At 45.4% G+C, this 21,114-nt stretch overlaps 1 protein-coding gene across 1 annotated transcript in view; it reads left to right on the top strand.

Moving 5' to 3' along the window:
* The window catches only part of TRAPPC9 (trafficking protein particle complex subunit 9), an 806,634-nt gene extending 790,563 nt beyond the window's left edge, over positions 1-16,071 (top strand). The window contains exons 22-23 of the mRNA XM_040355009.1: positions 13,440-13,663; positions 15,390-16,071. Of these exons, the coding sequence (XP_040210943.1) occupies positions 13,440-13,663; positions 15,390-15,569 (404 nt within the window). The 3' untranslated portion in view covers positions 15,570-16,071. The remainder of the gene's footprint in view (positions 1-13,439; positions 13,664-15,389) is intronic.
* The last annotated feature ends 5,043 nt before the right edge of the window (positions 16,072-21,114 follow it).

The raw sequence follows: 21,114 nt of genomic DNA, 5'->3' as shown, positions 1-21,114 counted from the left end.
TTGATTGCCTGTGCGGTTTTTATTTTTTGCGCTATAAACAAAAAAGAGCGACAATTTTGAAAAAAAATACAATTGCCTAGATTCACATACCTTGCCGCAACTTTGCGGCGGCGTAGCTTAAGGCATTTAGGCTACGCCGCCGTAAGTTAGCGAGGCAAGTACATGATTCACAATGTACTTGCCTGCTATGTTACGGCGGCGTAGCCTAAAGCGGGCGGGCGTAAGGACGCCGAATTCAAATGTGTGTAACGGGGGCGTGTTTTATGTTAATAAGGCTTGGCCTTACGTTTTTGATGTTTTTTCTTTACTGCGCATGCGCCGGGCGCCTACATTTCCCAGTGTGCATTGCGGCTAAGTACGCTGCACGGGCCTATTGATTTTGACGTGGACGTAAACAACGTAAATCCCGATTCACGGATGACTTACGCAAACAACGTAAAAATTTCGAATTTCGAAGCGGGAACGGCGGCCATACTTAACATTACTATTTCAACTAGGGCTAAGCTCTAACTTTAGGCGGCCTATCTCTAACGGCGTAAAAGTACTGCGTCGGCCGGGCGTACGTTCGTGAATCGGTATATCTACTCATTTACATATTCTACGCCGACCGCAATGGAAGCGCCACCTAGCGGCCATCCGAAATATTGCAATCTAAGATTGGACGGCGCAAGCCGTCGTATCTTAGATATGTTTAAGTGTATCTCTGTTTGAGCATACGCTTAAACATAGGTCGGCGTAGATTCTGAGTTAGGTCGGCTTATCTACTGATAAGCCGGCCTAACTCTTACTGAATCTACCTAAATATTTTTACTTGTTGCTATAATAAATTGCCCAATTGAAAAAATAATTATTTTATTGGGACCGCGACATTATGGCGGACACATCGGACACATTTTTGGCGCCATTCACATTTATACTGCGATCAGTGCTATAAATATGCACTAGTTACGGTATAAATGTGACTGGCATTGAAGGGGTTAACACTAGGGGGTGAGGAAGGGGTTAAATATGTTCCCTGAATAGTGTTCTAACTGTAGGTGGAGGGGGGTGACTGGGGGGGATGACCGATCTATGTCTCTATGTACAAGGGACACAGATCGGTCTCCTCTCCAGAGACCGGACGCTGTCTCTGTGAGAGCCGGCAATGAGAGATGATCTCATATGTTTACATTTGAGATCATCTCTGATTGGCCGCACAGATCGCATAGCAAACGGCCACTCTGATTGGCCGTTCGCCACGATCTGTGATTGGCTGTGTCCAAGGGACACGGCCAACACAGTTTCCCCGCTGCGCGCTCGGGAGCGCCAAAAGGGGCGGATGGCAATTGACGTCCAGTTGGATTTTCAGGTCCGCGCTGTAGCCGTCATTCGACTATAGCGCGGGTCTCAGGAGGTTAATAAAGTCTGGAGACTCTGTTTAAGCTGAGAGGATGTCATCAGTTTTCTACAGGCAGGAGAAAGAATTTCCGTAGTCTCCTCTGGCACCAGTGGCGTAGCGTGGGGGGTGCGGAGGGGGCCGTGGCCCTGAGCATGACATTTAGGGGGGGGGGCGAAATTTCATGCCAGTAGTGTCACTACTGGCTTCCTCCTCCTAATTCTATTTTCCTGTGTCCCCCGCGCTCCAGTCACCATGTTTAGTGTCCGGCACCCTGTGATTGGGCGTATGGTGGTCATGTGCGGTGTGGAGCTGGCCTGTCCACGATTGTGGTTGCTCCTGAAGTCCCGCCTCCACACATGACCCCCCCATACGCCCAATAACAGTGCACGGACACTGAACATGATGGCCAAAGCGTGGGGGAGACGAACACTGAAAAGTGTGAACCGCCGGGGCCTCGTCCTCAGCCTCATCCTCATCCTCAGCCTCATCCTCATTCTAAGGCCTCGTACACACGACAGAGTTTCTCGGCAGAATTCAGCGAGAAACTCGGTCAGAGCCGGATTCTGCCGAGAAACTCTGTCGTCTGTACACTTTCGGCCCGATGGAGCCGCCGAGGAACTCGTCGAGAAAATAGAGAACATGTTCTCTATTTCCTCGTTGTTCTATGGGAGAACTCGGCCCGCCGAGCTCCTCGGCGGCTTCAGGGCTGAACTGGCCGAGGAACTCGACGTGTTTGGCACGTCGAGTTCCTCGGCCGTGTGTACGAGGCCTCATCCTCACCCTTGTCCTCATTCTCAGCCTCATCCTTATCCTCAGCCTTATCCTCATCCTCAGCCTCATCCTCAGCCTCATCCTCAGCCTCATCCTCCTCCTCAGTAAAGGAATCAGGTTGGTCAGTACTATTGTATTTGAAGGGACTCAGGGAGCCCTAAAAGTCTGCAGGTGAGGGGGCGCAAATTACTTGCCTTGCCCGGGTGCTGGCAACCCACGCTATGTCACTGGCTGGCACCAAAAGGTTTTGTCCCCTGGCATTGGCTACCCTTGTAGTTTTGATCAGTATTGGTTAGTGCTTTTTAATTTGTATTTTTTTGATTATGCATAATATCGACATACACAGTGGGGAAAATAATAATTTAATCCCCTGCAGATTTTGTAAGTTCGTCCACTTACATAGAAATGTAGGTGGGCAAAAATCATAGACCCTTCAATTCTTTGTAAGTGGGAAAACTTACAAAATCTGCAGGGGATCAAATAATTATTTTTGCCACAGTGTATAATACGTTGTATTCAACATTTTTATACATCTATATATATATATATATATATATATATATATATATGAGTATAAGCCTAGGGTGTCCATCTGCATGCCTCACTTTGCCTCACTGTGTTCATGTCCATGCCTCACTAAGTTCATGTCCATGCCTCACTGTGCCCATGCCTCGCTGTGTCCATGCCTCGCTGTGCCCATGCCTCACTGTGCCCATGCTTCACTGTGCCCATGCTTCACTGTGACCATGCTTCATTGTGTCCATGACTAGACTTAGGTTTAACACGGGAGTATATAGAAGGGGTGCCCGGCTTTGAAAAATCGGTGCTCCCGGCCATAGGTCCATCAGACAGGAAACTGCACACTTGTAGAGGAGAACTGGGGCTACATGTGTGCCACGTTTCAGGTCCAGAGGACCTACGGCCGGCCGGTACTGGGTCCCCAAATTTACCAGAGAAATGACCGTTTAACATGGGAGTCTATAGAAGGGGTGCCCCTGGTCATAGGGCCCCCGGACAACAAACTTTGCACACTTGTAGAGAAAGATTCGGGCTATAGGTGTGCCAAGTTTGGCCGGCCGGTACTGGGTCCTCAAATTCCAGGAGATCAGGCGCAAAAAGGTGACTCGAGTATAAGCCGAGGGGGGCATTTTCAGTACAAAAAAATGTGCTGGAAAACTCGGCTTATACTCGAGTATATACGATATATTCAATAATCATAATAAAAAAAAGAAAATATCATGTATTTATGTATATTTTCCTTTTTTTAATTTTCTTTAATTTTGTTTTGTTTTTTGCTGCTACGTGGAGTGCACCGCAGTCCAAGTTTCATTAGACCGCCGTCGCCAGCGATGAGATGACGGTCCCAGGGGGCTAGGCCGTGACGAGTAGGAGGGCCGCGGCGGTGCGCGCGGAAGATCCGGGCGGAGCCGCCGCGGGTGGTATTAACCCCTTTTCGGCCGCAAGCGGGGGTTAAAACCTCACCACTAGCGCCCGAATATCACGGTAAATCACGGTATATCACGTACAAATAGCGCAGCTATACCGTCACCGCGGCTCCACCGCCCAATGTGAAAGCAGCCTTAGATTCCTCAGCGTGGCGCTCTCTGTATCATTTCATAGATGCTTTTGATGGAGAAACTTCTTATTCTTGAGTAAGAAAAAAAAAAACCTGGATTGGAGAATGGAATCCTGCGTTGGCCTCTTTGGAAGCCGCTTTGATTTCGGCATCAGACAGTTTATCTCGACTTAATTAAACGCGATTGTACTTCATACGAGTGTTTACAGCAAACGTTCATCGGGAAAAAAATCAGAGGAGACGCAGATTCCGACGCCGTTACATGCCAAGATGAAGACGCCATCTTATCTCTGACATGATATTGGTTATTTATATCGCAGCGTTCTTTTTTTGGCACAAACGTTTCATTTTCCTGCGGATGCTTTTTACATCATCGAGTCTTCCGGGAGCGCGCTGCTAATCTCTTTTGAAAGATGCTAAATGCCTGGCACTCTCGCTGAGCCAGCATCAACATTACATTTGAACCACTTAAGCCCCGGACCATTATGCAGGTTAAGGACCTTGCCCCTTTTTGCGATTCGGCACTGCATCGCTTTAACTGACAATTGCGCGGTTGTGCGACGTGGCTCCCAAACAAAATTTATGTCCTTTTTTTCCCCACAAATAGAGCTTTCTTTTGGTGGTATTTGATCACCTCTGCGGTTTATATTTTTTGCGCTATAAACAAAAATAGAGCGTCAATTTTGAAAAAAAAACAATATTTTTTACTTTTTGCTATAATAAATATCCCCAAAAATATATAAAAACACTTTTTTTTCCCTCAGTTTAGGCCGATACGTATTCTTCTACATATTTTTGGTAAAAGAAAATCGCAATAAGCGTTTATCGATTGGTTTGCGAAAAATTTATAGCGTCTACAATATAGGGGATAGTTTTATGGCATTTTTATTAATATTTTTTTTTACTACTAATGGCGGCGATTAGCGATATTTTTCGTGACTGCGACATTGTGGCGGACACTTTTGACACCATTTTGGGACCATTGTAATTTTCACAGCGAAAAGTGCTATAAAAATGCACTGTTACTGTGAAAATGACAATTGCCGTATAGGAGTTAACCACTAGGGGGCACTGTAGGGGTTAAGTGTGACCTCATATGTGTTTCTAACTGTAGGGGGCGTGGCTGGGCGTGTGACGTCAGTAAAAAACCCACCTCGCATTTGTACTCGTACCTGCTCTTTGTGACTCTCCCTCCCCTTGACGGGCTGCGATCCAGATGGCAGGGTGACATTCCTACATTGGATGCTGACGACTGGGATGATGTCTGGGATCTCCCTTTTCGCACACTGGTCTCTATTAGAGACAGGTTGGCGCAATATAAGATTGTTCACAGCGCATACTTCACCCCACACAGGCTCCACAAGATGAACCCTGCACATTCCCCGGAGTGTTGGAGGTGCGGCGCCTCCCCTGGCGACTTCTCCCACATCTTCTGGCGGTGCCCTGCGGTGAAACAATACTGGGAGGCGGTGCTGGAAATGACTAATAAAATTGCTGTGGTTCAGTTGCCATTGGTAATGGAGGTATGTCTCCTGGGTATAATTGAGAACATTGTTCCGACCTCCGCAAAATGCACTTTGATCAGCCTGTTGCTTTTTTTACGCACGTAAAAATATTGCCATGCACTGGAAGAAACCCACACCCACCTCTTTGGTGCAGTGGAGGCGTCTGGTGAACACCAGCCTTCCCCTGTACAGAGACACATATGCCAATCGTGTCTGCCCGCAGAAATGCGACAACGTTTGGCGTGCCTGGCTGGCAGAGTCTGAGACTGCTGGCTGAATAGCATGATTGGAGTAGTTGCCTTGTGACCTGACCCCTGTAGGTGGTCTCGGCTGAGCTGATTTATGGGCTCACTGGGGCTACGCCTAGAATGAGATCGGGTACACCCTCACCCCCATTCCTGTATACTTGTTAACATGTATGCGCTGCAGCAATTTACTGTACCAGATATTTCCCTGTGTGTACTGTACGCAATTGAGCTATATGTGCTTTGTTTTGTTTGTTTTGTTTTCTTTTGTACTATGTGAAATATTTCAATAAAAACAATAAAAAAAAAAAAGTACTAGAGGAGCAGCTCCAGATTACAAAAGCCTGTCGCCAGAATAGGGAACGGGGGACTGGTGGACGTGGACCAAAATTACGCTATTCATGGTCTAGGAAGGTAGTACCGACTCACCCAGTCTTGGGTGGAGTTTACCAATGGGACCTGGGCATCACAGAAAAAATAAGGGGGGTTAGGGACAATAGAAAGTCCCAAAAGAGGTCTATAACGCAAAAGAGCAGTGGGAACAGTCAGCGGTATACTCCAAAATGTTGAATAAAACATTTTTGGGTATACCGCTGAATGTTCCCACTCCTATTTTGAGACCTTGGACCTCTTTTGGGACATCCTATTGTCCCTAACCCCCCTCTTTTTACGAAAGCATGTCCCCTGCCACCATGCTTCACAGTGTCTGTGTGGAAGCAGTGGCCTTTCTGTACAGGTCTGACACATCACATGCTGAGTAACCCTACAGGTCTGCATTTAGCAAAGCTCATCCCACCATCCAAGCAGACACTGGCTGGAGAAAGCGCCCAGAGGCGATTCAGTTCGCATGCGTTGCGCAATACAAGTCATTCATTCATTCACCATTGGGGTTGGGGGGGGGGGGGCGGTATCAGACCTCTTCAGATAGACCACTGCCTCCACAAAAACATCTAAGGTCCTTCTTTGTAGTATTTCTATTCAGGCTGTTTCCTAGGACCTATTCACACTTCATCATTCCTGTCTGTGCGTCAGTGCCAACTGGACCACGCCTTAAGGTGTGTTGCATTAGGGCAACCAGTTCTTTTTGAATGGGCTACAACATGTAAGAATAGACTAAGGAACGGGCATGCAGCATTTTTCCCGTGACACCATACCAGAATGCAAGACGGTGCATTGTAGTGAGCTGCATTGCCTTTGGTGTAAGAAAATAAATGGCTGCACTATAGGAATTCCGATTGCTTTTTTTTTTTTTTTCAAAGTGATCACACCAAAGACACCAACATGAGGTCACGTAGACGCGTTTCACACATACATCTTGTGCTTAATCATTACCGTGCTTAATCATTACTGCATTTAGGTGCCATTCAAAATGAACGCTCTGAAAATAAATAAACGCACTGCATCACAAAGGTGGATTTCAAGCCCTAAGACTTGGCACTTCTTTTGAAGCACCAATAATATATTTAGCAATATTTAGGGTGAGCTGGGCCGGGGCACAAAGTGGATCTTGGGATGATGGTAGAACCACTAGAACAGAGGTGTCAAATACAAGACCCGCGGGCCGAATCCGTCACTCCAGGCCATTTCATGTGGCCCTCTCACCTCTTCTGCAGCTGCCGGAGATCCCCAGCCCTCCTCTGGTCCTCATCCAGACCCTTACTTTCTGCTTTCAAGCAATGCATCCAGCTTCTTCCCAGCAGCAGCATAAGGAAAGGGGGGTGCACTGTGATGTAAGGGAGAGTCTGATGGTGGGGTAGCTCTTGACATCTAATGTAAAGGGGAGGGGATGTGCTGGACATCTAATCTTACAGATACAACCGGCCCTTTTGAGGGCAATCATAATGCTGATGCGGCCCACTATTTGATTGCGTTTGACACCCTTGCACTAGAAAGACGGGCCGCGTCGGCCAAGTGATGTCTACATGAGAAATGTTGATATGTGACTCGTGTGTCCATAGAACCAGGAGGGCACGCTTCTCTGATTAGGAGCGGATGATTTACATATTGCCCCTGGAGAGCCGTTTTAAGATCTCTGTAAGTAATAATTATTTTCGAGAGGATGTCTGGGTTTGTGAAAGGACAGGAATTTGTCTTTAGTTATCAGCAGATGGATCCATCACGATTGAGTGAGAAAAACTAATGACCTTTTGTTAAGGCCTCTGTTTCCTTATTATTAATGTAATCTCTGCAATTAGAGATTACAGCCCCAACTGCGGGAAATGATCATTCTGCAACATGGCTGGGCACAATTTTATACATTTTTGTTATGGACGTGGCAGATGAAGGAGAGGATCGGGTCATATCTTGGGGGGGTGACCACTTTTTTATGCCTCAAACTTTTGTATTAAAAAGACAGGGAACGGTTTAGGACTGGGGATGAGCTGGGTTCAGTCCAAACCCGTTTTGGCAGATCCTATGGTCGCATTTTAGCCGGCCCAATGAGTTTGCGGTCGGGGCATTCACCACCTCACTACGCAAAGGGTTGGGGATGCAAATTATATAATTGATCTAATAGGGTTGCTTGGCCATATTTGGAAAAAGCCATTGACCTAATATGGCCATGTGACCATATTAGGTTGAGTGAGTGAGAAACTTGTAAAGCGCAACACATGCGAATTGAATCGCCTCTGGGCGCTGCATCCATTTCATGGGTAAGGAACCCCTTGACCTCAGAAGAGATGGGTTTTAATCTTTCTCCTGAAGGCCAAGTGGTCTGACTCCAGTCGGATGGTGGTTGGTAGTGCATTCCACAGGCGAGGTCCCTGGACTGCAAATCTTCGATCTCCTTTGGACTTGTATCTGGCTTTGGGTATCTGGAGTAGGTTTTGATTGGTGGATCGCAGAATGCGATTGGGGTTATGGGCTTTTATTTTTTCCCTTAGATATTGGGGGGCGTTGCCTTGAATACACTTATGCATTGGGCAGAGTGCCTTGAAAGTGATTCTGTCTTTTACTGGCAACCAATGAAGGGATCTCAGTGATTCCCATGGTTTTTTTCCAGTCACTAGTCGAGTGGCCGTATTTTGAACGACTTGCAGACGAGTGATTTGGTATTTGGGGAGTCCTAGATAGAGGGCATTTGCGTAGTCGAGTCTGGAATTGATGATTGTTCCCACTACGACTGCAATATCCTCTTTCGGGATAAAGGGGGTGAGTCTGCGTAGTAGGCGCAGCAGATGGTGGGATCCGCTGACTACTGACCCTATTTGTGCATGGTTGATGATGTCATGACCATTCCGCCCCTTTAGATACATGCAGCTGAAGAGATGGGAATCCTCTAGTAGCAGCTGATTGGGCCAGTGGGTATGCCATTATGTGCCCACATGGTTTTTCCCGAAGTGGGTTCAGACCAAGTTCACACCAAACCCAGTCTGATTAGGTGAGCTTCCCATGGGTTCTGCCCAACTGGGATTGGACCATGTTCAGATCAAACCCCGCTCATCCCTGGTTAGGACCTTTGTCAGGTTTTCTCTCCAGTCTATGACCCCGTTGGGGAGATTTTATTTCTCCCTGTCCCCCATCCCAGGTGCATGATGTAAGAGATAACCTCCCCAACCCAGACACCAATAAAAGGAGAGAGGGGTACTCCAGTTAAAACTTTTTTTTTTAATTTATTTTAACTGCTGTTCTATAGATATACAATTAAAGCGGAGTTCCACCCAAAAATTGAACTTCCACTTTTCGGAATCCTCCCCGGTGTCACATTTGGCATCTTTCAGGGGGAGGGGGGAGCAGATACCTGTCTAATACAGGTATTTGCTCCCACTTCCAGGCATAGATACCCGAGCCACCCGCGGGTATCTACGCCACTTGCGGGGGCCTTCTCCGCCCCCCACTGTCTTCTGGGAGACACACAGGTCCCAGAAGACAGCAGGGACCAGTGGGATCACGGAGACCGAGTCGCGCATGCGCAGTAGGGAACCAGGAAGTGAAGCTTCTTGATTCCCTTACCAAAGATGCCGGCAGCAGCACCCGAGAGCCGAGGGACAGATCGGCTTTGGGTAACGACATCGCAGGCGCTGGACAGGTAAGTGTCCTTATTTTAAAAGTCAGCAGCTGCAGTATTTGTAGCTGCTGACTTAAAAAAATTAAAATAAACGGCGGAACTCCGCTTTAAGGGGGCCTTGAGCTCTGCTTTAAAGTGTAATTAACCCCCCTATCATTTTCAGCCAAGGAAGCTGCCATCTTTGCCTCTCTTTAATCTACAACTGCCCTGATGCTGCACATGTGATCAGTTTGACAGAACATTGCTATTTGTGATTAGTGTTGCTCACGAATATTCGTATTGCGAATTTTCGGCTCGAATATGGCATATTCGAGTATTCGCGAATATCTCGAATTTCGCGGCCAATATTCGCAATTCCGAATATTCGCATTTTTTCAATTTTATTTTTAAAACAGATCACATCCTATCGACGTCTAAAAGCATTGCTGGTATGATTAGAGACCCTGGGCCGAGTAGCTAAGCTGAGGCGATCCTTTTATGTTGCCGAATATAAAAAAAAAAAAAAAAATGCGAAATTTCGCTAATGCGAAAATGATTGCGAATTTTTGATAACTGTGGTAGGAGAACTGTGATTGGCTCTGATGCAAAAGAAGGGCGGAGAAAGTATTCGCGAATATTCGGAAATCGAATATTGGTGATATTTTATGAAAATTTCGCTAATGCGAAATTGATTGCGAGATTTTGACAACTCTGATTGGCTCTGATGCAAAAAAAGGGTGGAGAAAGTATTTGCGAATATTCGATTTCCGAATATTCGCGAATACTTTCTCCACCCTTCTTTTGCATCAGAGCCAATCAGAGTTCTCCTACCACAGTTATCAAAAATTCACAATCATTTTCGCATTCGCATTAGCGAAATTTCGCAATTTTTTTTTTTATATAAAATATCACGAATATTCGATTTTAGCGAATATTTCACGAATATTCGGCTATATATTCGTGATATATCGCGAAATCGAATATGGCGTATTCCGCTCAACACTATTTGTGATTATAATTATTTGTAATTGGAGACTGGATATCTCCAATAATTGCTTCTTTCTTTTTTTTTTTTAACAGTAAAACTTTATTGAAAGTTTCCAAAAATAACTTTTACAAGAAAACATCACCACATCTTGGATACAGCGTAGATGGTGTAGTGAAGATATCAGCATAGGGAGTCCTTCAAGAGTGCAATACACTAATGGTTAATTATTAACAGGTAGTTGTTGCAGATGACAGATTTACAACAGGAATTTTCAATAACAGTCATAAGGGTCAAAAGAGAATATCGTCCGTAAATGCAAGTTCAAGGTGTCCTGCAGATGATGAATAGGATGTTGTTTTTTTTTGGAGGGGGGTGGGGGAGAGGAAGGGAAAAAGTTAGGAGATTTCTTTGGGATCAGGTGGGTTGTACCCATGCAGACCATATTTTGTCTTATTCTTATAGCCTCTATCTATACATGTCATTTGGTACGTTGGGAGCATATTTTGCATAGCAGAGCACCAATCAACATAGGACGGGGTTACTAAAGGTCAGGGTGGGGGGGGGGGTTCTTTGGGATCAGGTTGATTGTAGCCACATGGACCTTATTTGGTCCTATTTAGCAGGGCAGCCTCTGCTCATATATGTCAACATAGGGTGAGGGTGATGAAGGTCGGGGTTGAAGGTTTCTTCCTTGCGATCAGATGGCTTGTAGCCATGTGGACCATGTTTTGTCTATTTAGTAGGGTCGTCTCTACTCATATATGTCAATTTGTACACTGGGAGCACATTTTGGATAGTCTAGCCCCAGCCAACATAGGATGGGAATAGGTTCTTTAGGGTTAAGGTTGATTGTAGCCATGTGGACCATATTTGGTCCTATTTAGCAGGGCAGCCTCTGCTCATATATGTCAACATAGGATGAGGGTGATGAAGGTTTCTTCCTTGCGATCAGATGGCTTGTAGCCCTGTGGACCATATTTTGTCTTATTTAGTATAGTCGTCTCTACTCATATATGTCAATTGGTACACTGGGGGCACATTTTGGATAGCCTAGCTCCAACCAACATAGGATGGGAATAGGTTCTTTGGGATCAGGTTGATTGTAGCCACATGGACCATATTTGGTCTTATTTATTAGGGCAGCCTCTGCTCATATATGTCAACATAGGATGAGGGCGATGAAGGTTGGGGTTTGGAGGTTTCTACCTTGCGATCAAATGGCTTGTAGCGATGTGGGCCATATTTTGTCGTATTTAGTAGGGTCGTCTCTACTCATATATGTCAATTGGTACACTGGGAGCACATTTGGGATAACCTAGCTCCAGCCAACATAGCATTGGAATAGGTTCTTTGGGATAAGGTTGATTGTAGCCATGTGGACCATGTTTGGTCCTATTTAGCAGGACAGCCTCTGCTCATATATGTCAACATAAGATGAGGGTGTTGGAGGTTTCTTCCTTGTGATATCAGATGGCTTGTAGCCATGTGGACCATATTTTGTCTTAATTAGTATGGTCGTCCCTACTCATATATGTCAATTGGTACACTGGGGGCACATTTTGGATAGCCTAGCTCCAGCCAACATAGGATGGGAATAGGTTCTTTGGGATAAGGTTGATTGTAGCCATGTAGACCATATTTGGTCTTATTTATTAGGGCAGCCTCTGCTCATATATGTCAACATAGGATGAAGGTCGGGGTTGGAGGTTTTTTCCTTGCAATCAGATGGCTTGTAGCCATGTGGACCATATTTTGTCTTATTTAGTATAGTCGTCTCTACTCATATTTGTTCATTGGTACACTGGGGGCACATTTTAGATAGCCTAGCTCCAACCAACATAGCACGAGAATAGGTTCTTTGGGATCAGGTTGATTGTAGCCACGTGGACCATATTTGGTCTTATTTATTAGGGCAGCCTCTGCTCATATATGTCAACATAGGATGAGGGTGATGAAGGTTGGGGTTTGGAGGTTTCTACCTTGCGATCAAATGGCTTATAGCGATGTGGGCCATATTTTGTCTTATTTAGTAGGGTAGTCTTCACTCATATATGTCAATTGGTACACTGGGAGCACATTTTGGATAGTCTAGCCCCAGCCAACATAGGATGGGAATAGGTTCTTTGGTATTGGGTTGATTGTAGCCACGTGGACCATATATGGTCCTATTTATTAGGGAAGCCTCTACTCATATATGTCAACATAGGAATGGGGGGTGATGAAGGTCGGGGTTGGAGGTTTCTTCCTTGCGATCAGATGGCTTGTAGCCATGTGGGACATATTTTGTCTTAATTAGTATGGTCGGCTCTACTCCTATGTCAATTGGTACACTGGGGGCACATTTTGGACAGCCTTGCTCCAGCCAACATAGGATGGGAATAGGTTCTTTGTGATCAGGTTGATTGTAGCCATGCAGACCATATTTTGTGTTATTCAGCAGATCAGCCTCTCCTCATGTACTGTATGTCAATTGGTACATTGGGAGCTCATTTTGGATAGTCGAACACCAACCAACATAGGACGTAGGGGAGATGTCAATTTTCATATGAGGAGTGTCTCCCTTCTAGCATAGCAGGACTCATAGAAGAGGAAATGTTTAATATGTTTTTGAATGACAAGACTGCTAAATTTGGTCGTCACTTGTCCCCAATAGTTGAAGACATGGGACCACCACTAGACCACCATATGGTAAATGGGGCCAACTTCAAGTTGAAATTTTTTAAAATTAGGGGGGGGGGATGGATAATGCAACACAGTATCTGTAAAGTGTCATATATTTTATGAAAAAATTTCTACTGGACATATTGGTCTGTGGCAGAGATCGTCAGTTTTTGTATATTGTGCCCCACCACCATTCTCCTAATTTTTTGTTTCTTTTTAAATGTTCAGTAAATGTTTGATGTCATCAAGTTGTCGGTGATATAAATAAGCTGATTCTTTTCTGCATTATCCATCAAAATGATTCACCCATGAACGTTATTATGTTTTCAGATTTGCTGGTAGATGGAAAACCATGCGACTTTGACATCATCGCGGACTGTAAAGTCGGAGACCCCATACGCCTGGAGGTGAGAATAACCAATCGCAGTACCAGTGCTGTGGGTCCGTTTGCACTGACGGTGATCCCGTACCAAGATTACCAGAATGGCGTCCATAACTACGACCTGAAAAACATTGTCACCTTTGTCGGCTCCAACACCTTCTATATTAACTCAGTGAGTAGACAAGCCGCTGTGATTTTCTTCATTGTATTACTGAGGACTTTATCGATCGTCCTTGTGTGCACAAGAGTGAATACGGGTGGGGGCAAAAGCCTGTAGTACCCAGGCTGGCTCCTGTATGTGATGGTTTATGTATTGCTGGGAATTTTAACCCCTCCTAGCCGGACCTGGAGTCCCTTTAAAAACTTCTGAACGCCTAGAGGGGTGAGAAGGATCAGCGATCATGTGATCACTGTGATCTGCGTTTCTCTAGCTTACCGTTTCCACTGGTTTGTCCGAGAAATGATCCAACTGTGAGGCCGGCTGCTCCCATAGGCGATTAAAGAGTAGATCCTCTTTGATCGCCTCTATGGCCTTGGAGGTCTGGAGTGACGTCATGACGTCACTTCTAAAGAGTAGATCCTCTTTGATCGCCTCTATGACCTTGGAGGTCTGTCATGACGTCACTTCTAAAGAGTAGATCCTCTTTGATCGCCTCTATGACCTTGGAGGGCTGGAGTGACGTCATGACATCACTTCTAAAGAGTAGATCCTCTTTGATCGCCTCTATGGCCTTGGAGGTCTGGAGTGACGTCATGACGTCACTTCCTGGTCCAGGCTGAAAGTAAATCATTTTTTGTTTATTTTTATTTTTTTATCTTTTGTTTATAAAGGTAAAGAAGACATTTGGGGTCTTTTTGACCCCAGATAGCTCCATAAATTATGTTTACATTCCTTGTAATAGGAATAAAAGTGATAAAAAAAAAAAGGGATAGTGCAAAAATAAAAAGTAAAATAAATAAGAAAAAATTAATTTAAAGCTCCCCCGTCCCTCACATTCGTAAGGAATGGTGCCCCTATTTTGGTTATTAATGGAAGGTATTATGCCCCATCATTGTTGATGTCAGTGGGAGGAATAATGCTGCATTGTTGGTGTCAGTGGGAGGGATAGTGCCTGATTGTTGGTGTCAGTGGGAGGGATAGTGCCCGATTGTTGGTGTCAGTGGGAGGGATAGTGCCCGATTGTTGGTGTCAGTGGGAGGAATAGTGTCTCGTTGGTGTCAGTGGAAGGAATATTGCCCCATTGTTGGTATCAGTGGCAGGAATAATGCCTCAAGGGCCAGCTAAAAGCAAGCAGAGGGCCACAGTTTGAAGACTACTGGGCTAGAGGATGCTGGATGTCCTCCCAGCCAGGTAATGAGGCGGGGCTCTATCTGACTTGCTGCAGCCTCTAATGCACATGGTGAGAAGCTCACAGTGTGCAGTGAAATCAGAGTAAGTAATTTCAGTCCAGGAGAGGAGCTGGTACAACTGAAGAAGTGGGAGGAATAGTGCCCCATTGTTGGTGTCAGTGGCAGGAATAGTGTCCCATCATTGGTGTCAGTGGAAGGAATAGTGCCCCAGCAGAGGGTCACAGTTTGAAGACTACTGGGCTAAAGGATGCTGGACATCAGTGGGAGGAATAGTGCCACACTATTGGTGTCAGTGGGAGGATTAATGGCGCATCGTTGGTGTTAGTGGGAGGAATAGTGCCCCATTGTTGGTGTCGGTGGCAGAAATAATGCCTCAAGGGCCAGCTAAAAGCAAGAAGACTGGGCTCACAGTGTGCGGTGAAATCAGAGGAAGTCCTTTCAGTCCAGGAGAAGAGTCGGTACAACTGAAGTTCACCTTTAGGGTAGCCCTGGGCTCCTTCTGTCCTCATTCCTCCTCACCAGTGATTATTTTCCTCTCTTTTTCGCAGGTTCAGCCTACGGAATATTCGGTGTGTTTCGGCTCTTTGCTCTTCCTCTACACCGGAGATTTCTACCTGGATATCAAGTTTCAAGACGACAACGTGGCCCGGGAACTGCCGCTGTCTTGGTTTTGCCTCCCCAGCGTCCATATACGTGCCGTGAACTCCATCAGTGAGGTCCAGCTCTGATCCGACCCCCCTCCGTTGTTTAAATTATTCCACACAGTTTTTATGTACACCGCGACTAGTCGCTATATCCAGATATTCAGGAGTTTGGAGAGTCAGAAGTCCTTTAGCAGCTCATTACTAATAAATGTTATCCAGTTTTCGTTATAAGGGAATATTGCATCTCTCTGACCTCCTCCGGTGGGTCATCATTTCTCTACAGCACACGATTGAAGGGAAGTGTCTACAAGCATGCACAGGGGTGAGTGTCTAGGGGGATGGAGGTGGGTAGAGGCTGCTGCATTAGAGGGTGTTATAGGAATGAAGGCGCCCCGACATTCATTTTTACGCGTTTCGTCACGTCTTTGGGGTTGTTTTCCATATGTGCAAAAAGAGATCACACAAAAAAACGTATAAGTATTTACATTTATTAAAAGTAATGACAGATAAAGAAAATGTGACAAGAATACTTAGAGGAACTGCAGTCTGCTCACATAATTTGTAATAAAAACATTTCTGAAGCTTCCCTCCGACCACTTTGCATATCATTTTATATATACTGTGATTCCGTACTTGTCAAATATGCTGCAGAATAGATATGTGCATTCCCGTTCGTACGAATGTTATTTTCGTACGAAAATGTTCAATTTCGTACCCGCAGAATAATGTGTACATACGAAAAAATTAAAGCACCAAACTACGAATGAGCCGCATAACGAACAACCGCAAATACGAACGAACGATCTGACGAAAATACGACAAAACGAAAACGGCAAAAGAACGAAAATGACATCTATAACAAGATTTGCATTCTGTATCCTGTTTGAATCCCCTCTCTGCTCGTATCCTCAGCCGCATGTCCACATGACACCTACAACAAAAGATTTGCATTCTGTATTTTGTTTGAATCCCCTCTCTGTTCGTATCCTCAGCCGTATGTTCACACAACATCCACAACAAAAGATTTGCATTCTGTATCCTGTTTGAATCCCCTCTCTGCTCGTATCCTCAGCCGTATGTTCACACGACATCAACAACAAAAGATTTGCACTCTGAATCCCTTCTCTGTTCGCACCCTCAGTCGTATTCTCATATGACATCCACAACAAAAGACCCGCACTCTGCATTTTGTTTGAATCCTTCCCCTGTCCGCATCCCCAGTCGCATGCTCACACGACATCCACAACAAAAGATTTGCATTCTGTATCCTGTTTGAATCCCCTCTCTGCTCGTATCCTCAGCCGTATGTTCACACGACATCCACAACAAAAGAATTCCTTTTTTTCTGTTTGTATTTTGGATTCAACAGAATGCAAATCTTTTGCCACAGATGTCACACGAACACACGACCGAAAACACCAAAAGAAAAAGGACCCAAAACACAGAATGCAAATCCCTTGCCACAGATGTGATTTTCGTTTTTTTGAATGGGCAGTGAGTGTAGTTAGTGAAGCAGCTTCTCTTTTGTGCTGAGTAGTACAGTAAAGTCAAATAAACTTTTCTGTGGATTTTCATCTGAAGGGAGATCAGTTGGCCAGACTTTTGAACCCAAAAATGGTTTTCTGATGGAGTTTAAAAACGAACAAATTTTCTGAGAACGAACGGAAAACGATCGTTTTTATGTTTGTTGTTAAAAAAAGTCTGACCAAGTGTATGGGGCTTAACAATCGTTAATATGGATGAGCCGCGTGTTGAAAGTGCCGCGAATCCCGCGATATATTTACGAAAGTACAAAATGACGAAAATCCTTTTTCTGTTCGTATCTTCAGTCGCATGCCCACATGACATCCACAACAAATTGTCATAGATGTCACACGAACACACGACCGAAAACACGAACAGAAAAAGGAATCCAAAACACAGAATGCAAATCATTGACGAAAATTCACGAAAATTATTGTCTAACAAGTAACGAACATGAATTAAACAGAATAACGAACCATCCCGCATGTAAGAAAATAAAACGGTAACGAAAATACGAAACGATCGAAATACGAAAAAATCTCGTCGTACGAAAAACGAATGGGAACCAACAGGAAAACGGGCGTCTGAAGAAAAACGAACGGAAACGAACCTACGGAACGATACGAAACAGAACAAAAAAAACGATTTTTTTTTCTGTGCACATGTCTACTGCAGAAATCTCCCTCCACTGCAGCCATTTTAACTGTGGGCAGCTGAAGCTGCACTGGATTTACACAGAGGCACGCCTCCAGCTCTGCAGCTCTCATTGGCTCTCTTATGACTCATCTCTCCCTTCCTGGAAAACGCTAACGAGAGTGACAGAGAGAGAGAGCTGTGCATGATGTCATTAGCCTAGGCTAATGACCAGACAAGAAACAGGAAGTGGGCTGTATAAGTGATTTACTGGCAGAAAAAAAATACGTTTTACTATCCAAAGTTAAAACAACAACAAGGGCAGCAGATTTAATAGATGGAAAGGTGAAAAAAAATGACTGAAGGTCCGCTTTAACTAAAGATGCTGTTTCCGCCATGGGTTCAACCAATTATATGGCATGGCGTAGGCAGGGCTGTCTTAGTGAGAGGGAACACCTGGGCACTGCCCAAGGGCCCCAGCTGCATGGGGGGGCCCCTGCCCTTTTCCTCAAAGCAGCTGGTCCTTGAGCCCGGGCTGCCCCTCTACATCTCAGATATCCCCCCCAGAACTCTGACCCCTCTACACCCTAGATATCCCCTACCTCCTACCTACGTGATTTCTGTTTATCTGCACTGTCTCCATTGTAGGGGCCCCAGGGCATTACTTTGCCCAGGGGCCCATGATGCTATTAGGACAGCCCTGGGCGTAGGTGACCACAGACGCATGCATGATTGCAAGCTCTGAAGACGAGATAAGTACAGTGGAACCTCGAATTACGAGTATAATCCGTTCCAGGAGAATGCTTGTAATCCAAAGCACTCGCATATCAAAGCAAGTTTCCCCATAGAAGTCAATGGAAACTAAAATAATTTGTTCTGCATTGACTTCAATGGCATGCAATACCGCATGTGGCCAGAGGTGGGGGGGCACCGGAGAGCCTTGGAATTGCTCAGAAAGGCCCGGGGACAGCTCGGCTGAACTCGGAAAGGCTCCCAGTTTTAACGAGCATTTCCAATCGGCTCCGGCGCCCCCCACCTCAGGCCAAACGCTGTACTGCACACCACTGTGGCTTGAATCCTGCTCGAGACAACACTCGCAAACCGAGTTAGGATTTGTAAAAATACAGCGCTCATATTGCAAAACGCTCGTTAACCTCGTTACTCGCAATCCGAGGTTTCACTGCATTACAAACTGTGTGTATGTGAGTTATATAGAGAAATGGTCCACCCATCCCCCTTCTGGAGCAAAATGACCTCACATTCCTGAAAGTGGGCTGGCTTGTCCATAATGCCTAGGTGTGTGCGCAGGGTGTGCCAGGTGTGCCTGGGCACACCCTAATCACCCTGTGCTGCGCAGATTCCCCCTGCTGCTGGGCTGCAGGAAAAGGGACTGGGGGATCTGTGTCCTCAGTCCCAAAAGTGAGACTTCAGGAATTTGTTTATACCAATGATATTTCACCAAAGCCCCCCAATTGAACTCCTAAAAAATTGTAAAAAAGTAAAATAAAATGATTGTAAAAAAATAATTAAATTGGAAAAAATAATTATAATAAAAAAATAAACTACTGACACCAAACTTTGCCTTACTGACACCATCCTCTGCCCTACTGGCATCATTCACTGCTATACATATATCTATCTATCTATCTATCTATCTATCTATCTATCTATCTATATATATATATGGCAGGGATCTGATGTCACACAGTGGCGGCTGGTGCTCAATATTTTTTGGGGGGGGGTGGCGGCAAACAAAAATGCCCCCCTCACTTATCTCACTTACACAAACACCACCACCAGTGGGAAGGCGGCGATCAGTCTGGCCTTACCTGCTCCTCGCTCCAGCTTGCACAGGCGTTGCGTCTCCTCCCAGCCGAACAGGAAGTGGGTCCTAAGACTCCCCGGCCAAGTGGGTCTCAGGATACTTCCTGATTGGCCGGAAGGAGAAGTAGGAGGACATTAGCGAATATTAAAGGGGTTGTAAACCCTCAAGGTTTTTCACCTTAATGCATATGCATCCTGTGCTGCAGCTCCCTCCCCCCCCCTCTTTTACTTACCTGAAGCCGATCTTTCCAGCGACAGGGACCTGCACAGCAGCTCCAGCCGGTGTCTCGGGTCCTGATTGGATAGATTGATAGCAGCGCAGCCATTGGCTCCCACTGCTGTCAATCAAATCTAATGACACATGGGGGGCTGAGTTCTGCTGTCTGTGTCAATAGACGCAGCAGGGAAAGCGACTCTCCAACAGGGCACTCAAAAAGAGGAGGAGCCAGGAGCGCCGCTGAAAGACCCCAGAAGAGGTGGATAGGGGCCACTCTGTGCAAAACCAACTGCATAGAGGAGGTAAGTATGACATGTTTGTGTGTTTTTTTTGTTTTGTTTTTTAAACAAGCCTTTAATTAACTAATGTGACACAACTGTGTGGGCTCAGGGCGCAGTGCTCTGCGCCCCAGTCCCACCCTTTTTTAAGCAAATTAGAGCCTAAGGCTTGAATCATGTGCTTAAAAAAAAAAAATTGGAATCAATGCTTCCGGCACCCTGCATGTAGATTAGGGACCGGGTGCATTGGATTAAGGAGGGGGGGCACCATCCCTGCACCCCTAATGGAGTGGCCGCCCCTGCTGCACAGTATTAAGCAGTGTGCTGAGTGTAATCTGAGACCTGAGTGGAGAGAATGGACACACCCACACCCCTTTCTACTCTTGCCCCCACATCTAACTGGCAACACTTGCATAACAACTTAAGCAGAGAGGTCAGTAACTTGACAGCAAAAGGAAATGTAAACAGGCAGAAACTTTCTTGAGAGCAGTATAGCTCACAGGGGACAGCAAAAGTAAGGTGAAAGGTTATATTTGCTTGAATGTGATAAAACTGATTAGGTTAAGATTTATTCCATTATTGCTTCTAGGGGTCCTTAGGGCTTTTTTTTTCATCTGTCCTTCAGCTGGCTGTAAAATAGCAGAGAACAGACGCTACTCATTGACAGCAGCGCTGAATGATTGCTGCTGCTTGAGAGATGACATCATAATGGGTGCTGAACTGTCACCGATGAGATCACAGACCTTGCTGGGGTGATATAAAAGGCTGCAAGACGAAAAGTAAGAACCACTTTTGGTGAGCATTTATTTCTATGAACCTCAGGCTTTGCTCACACGGGCAGCCAGGGGGCAGTAAAACCAGGTCGTTCAGCTGCAGCTATTCCGCCCCTAACCGTCTGCCTGAACACTGACATACACTCACGACTGTACACATGCGATGTGGTGATTCACAGCCAAGACTTAAAAGAGAGGCTCAGGTTTTTTTTTTTTTTTTAAAAGAATCATACTTACCTGGGTGGATTCTGCATCTGTCTCCCACCAGCTCGCAGACTGAGAACTAGACATGTGCAATTCATTTTCGACAAATTTTGTTAAATCAGAACTACCCGAATTAACAAAAACCTGTTTAAGAAAATTTGTCAATTCATAAATTT

The sequence above is a fragment of the Rana temporaria genome, chromosome 5 (assembly GCF_905171775.1).
Source record: "Rana temporaria chromosome 5, aRanTem1.1, whole genome shotgun sequence".
Taxonomy (NCBI): Eukaryota; Metazoa; Chordata; class Amphibia; order Anura; family Ranidae; genus Rana; species Rana temporaria.
The sequence above is the reverse complement of the archived record's forward strand: the minus strand, read 5'-3'. Positions and strand labels throughout refer to the sequence as shown.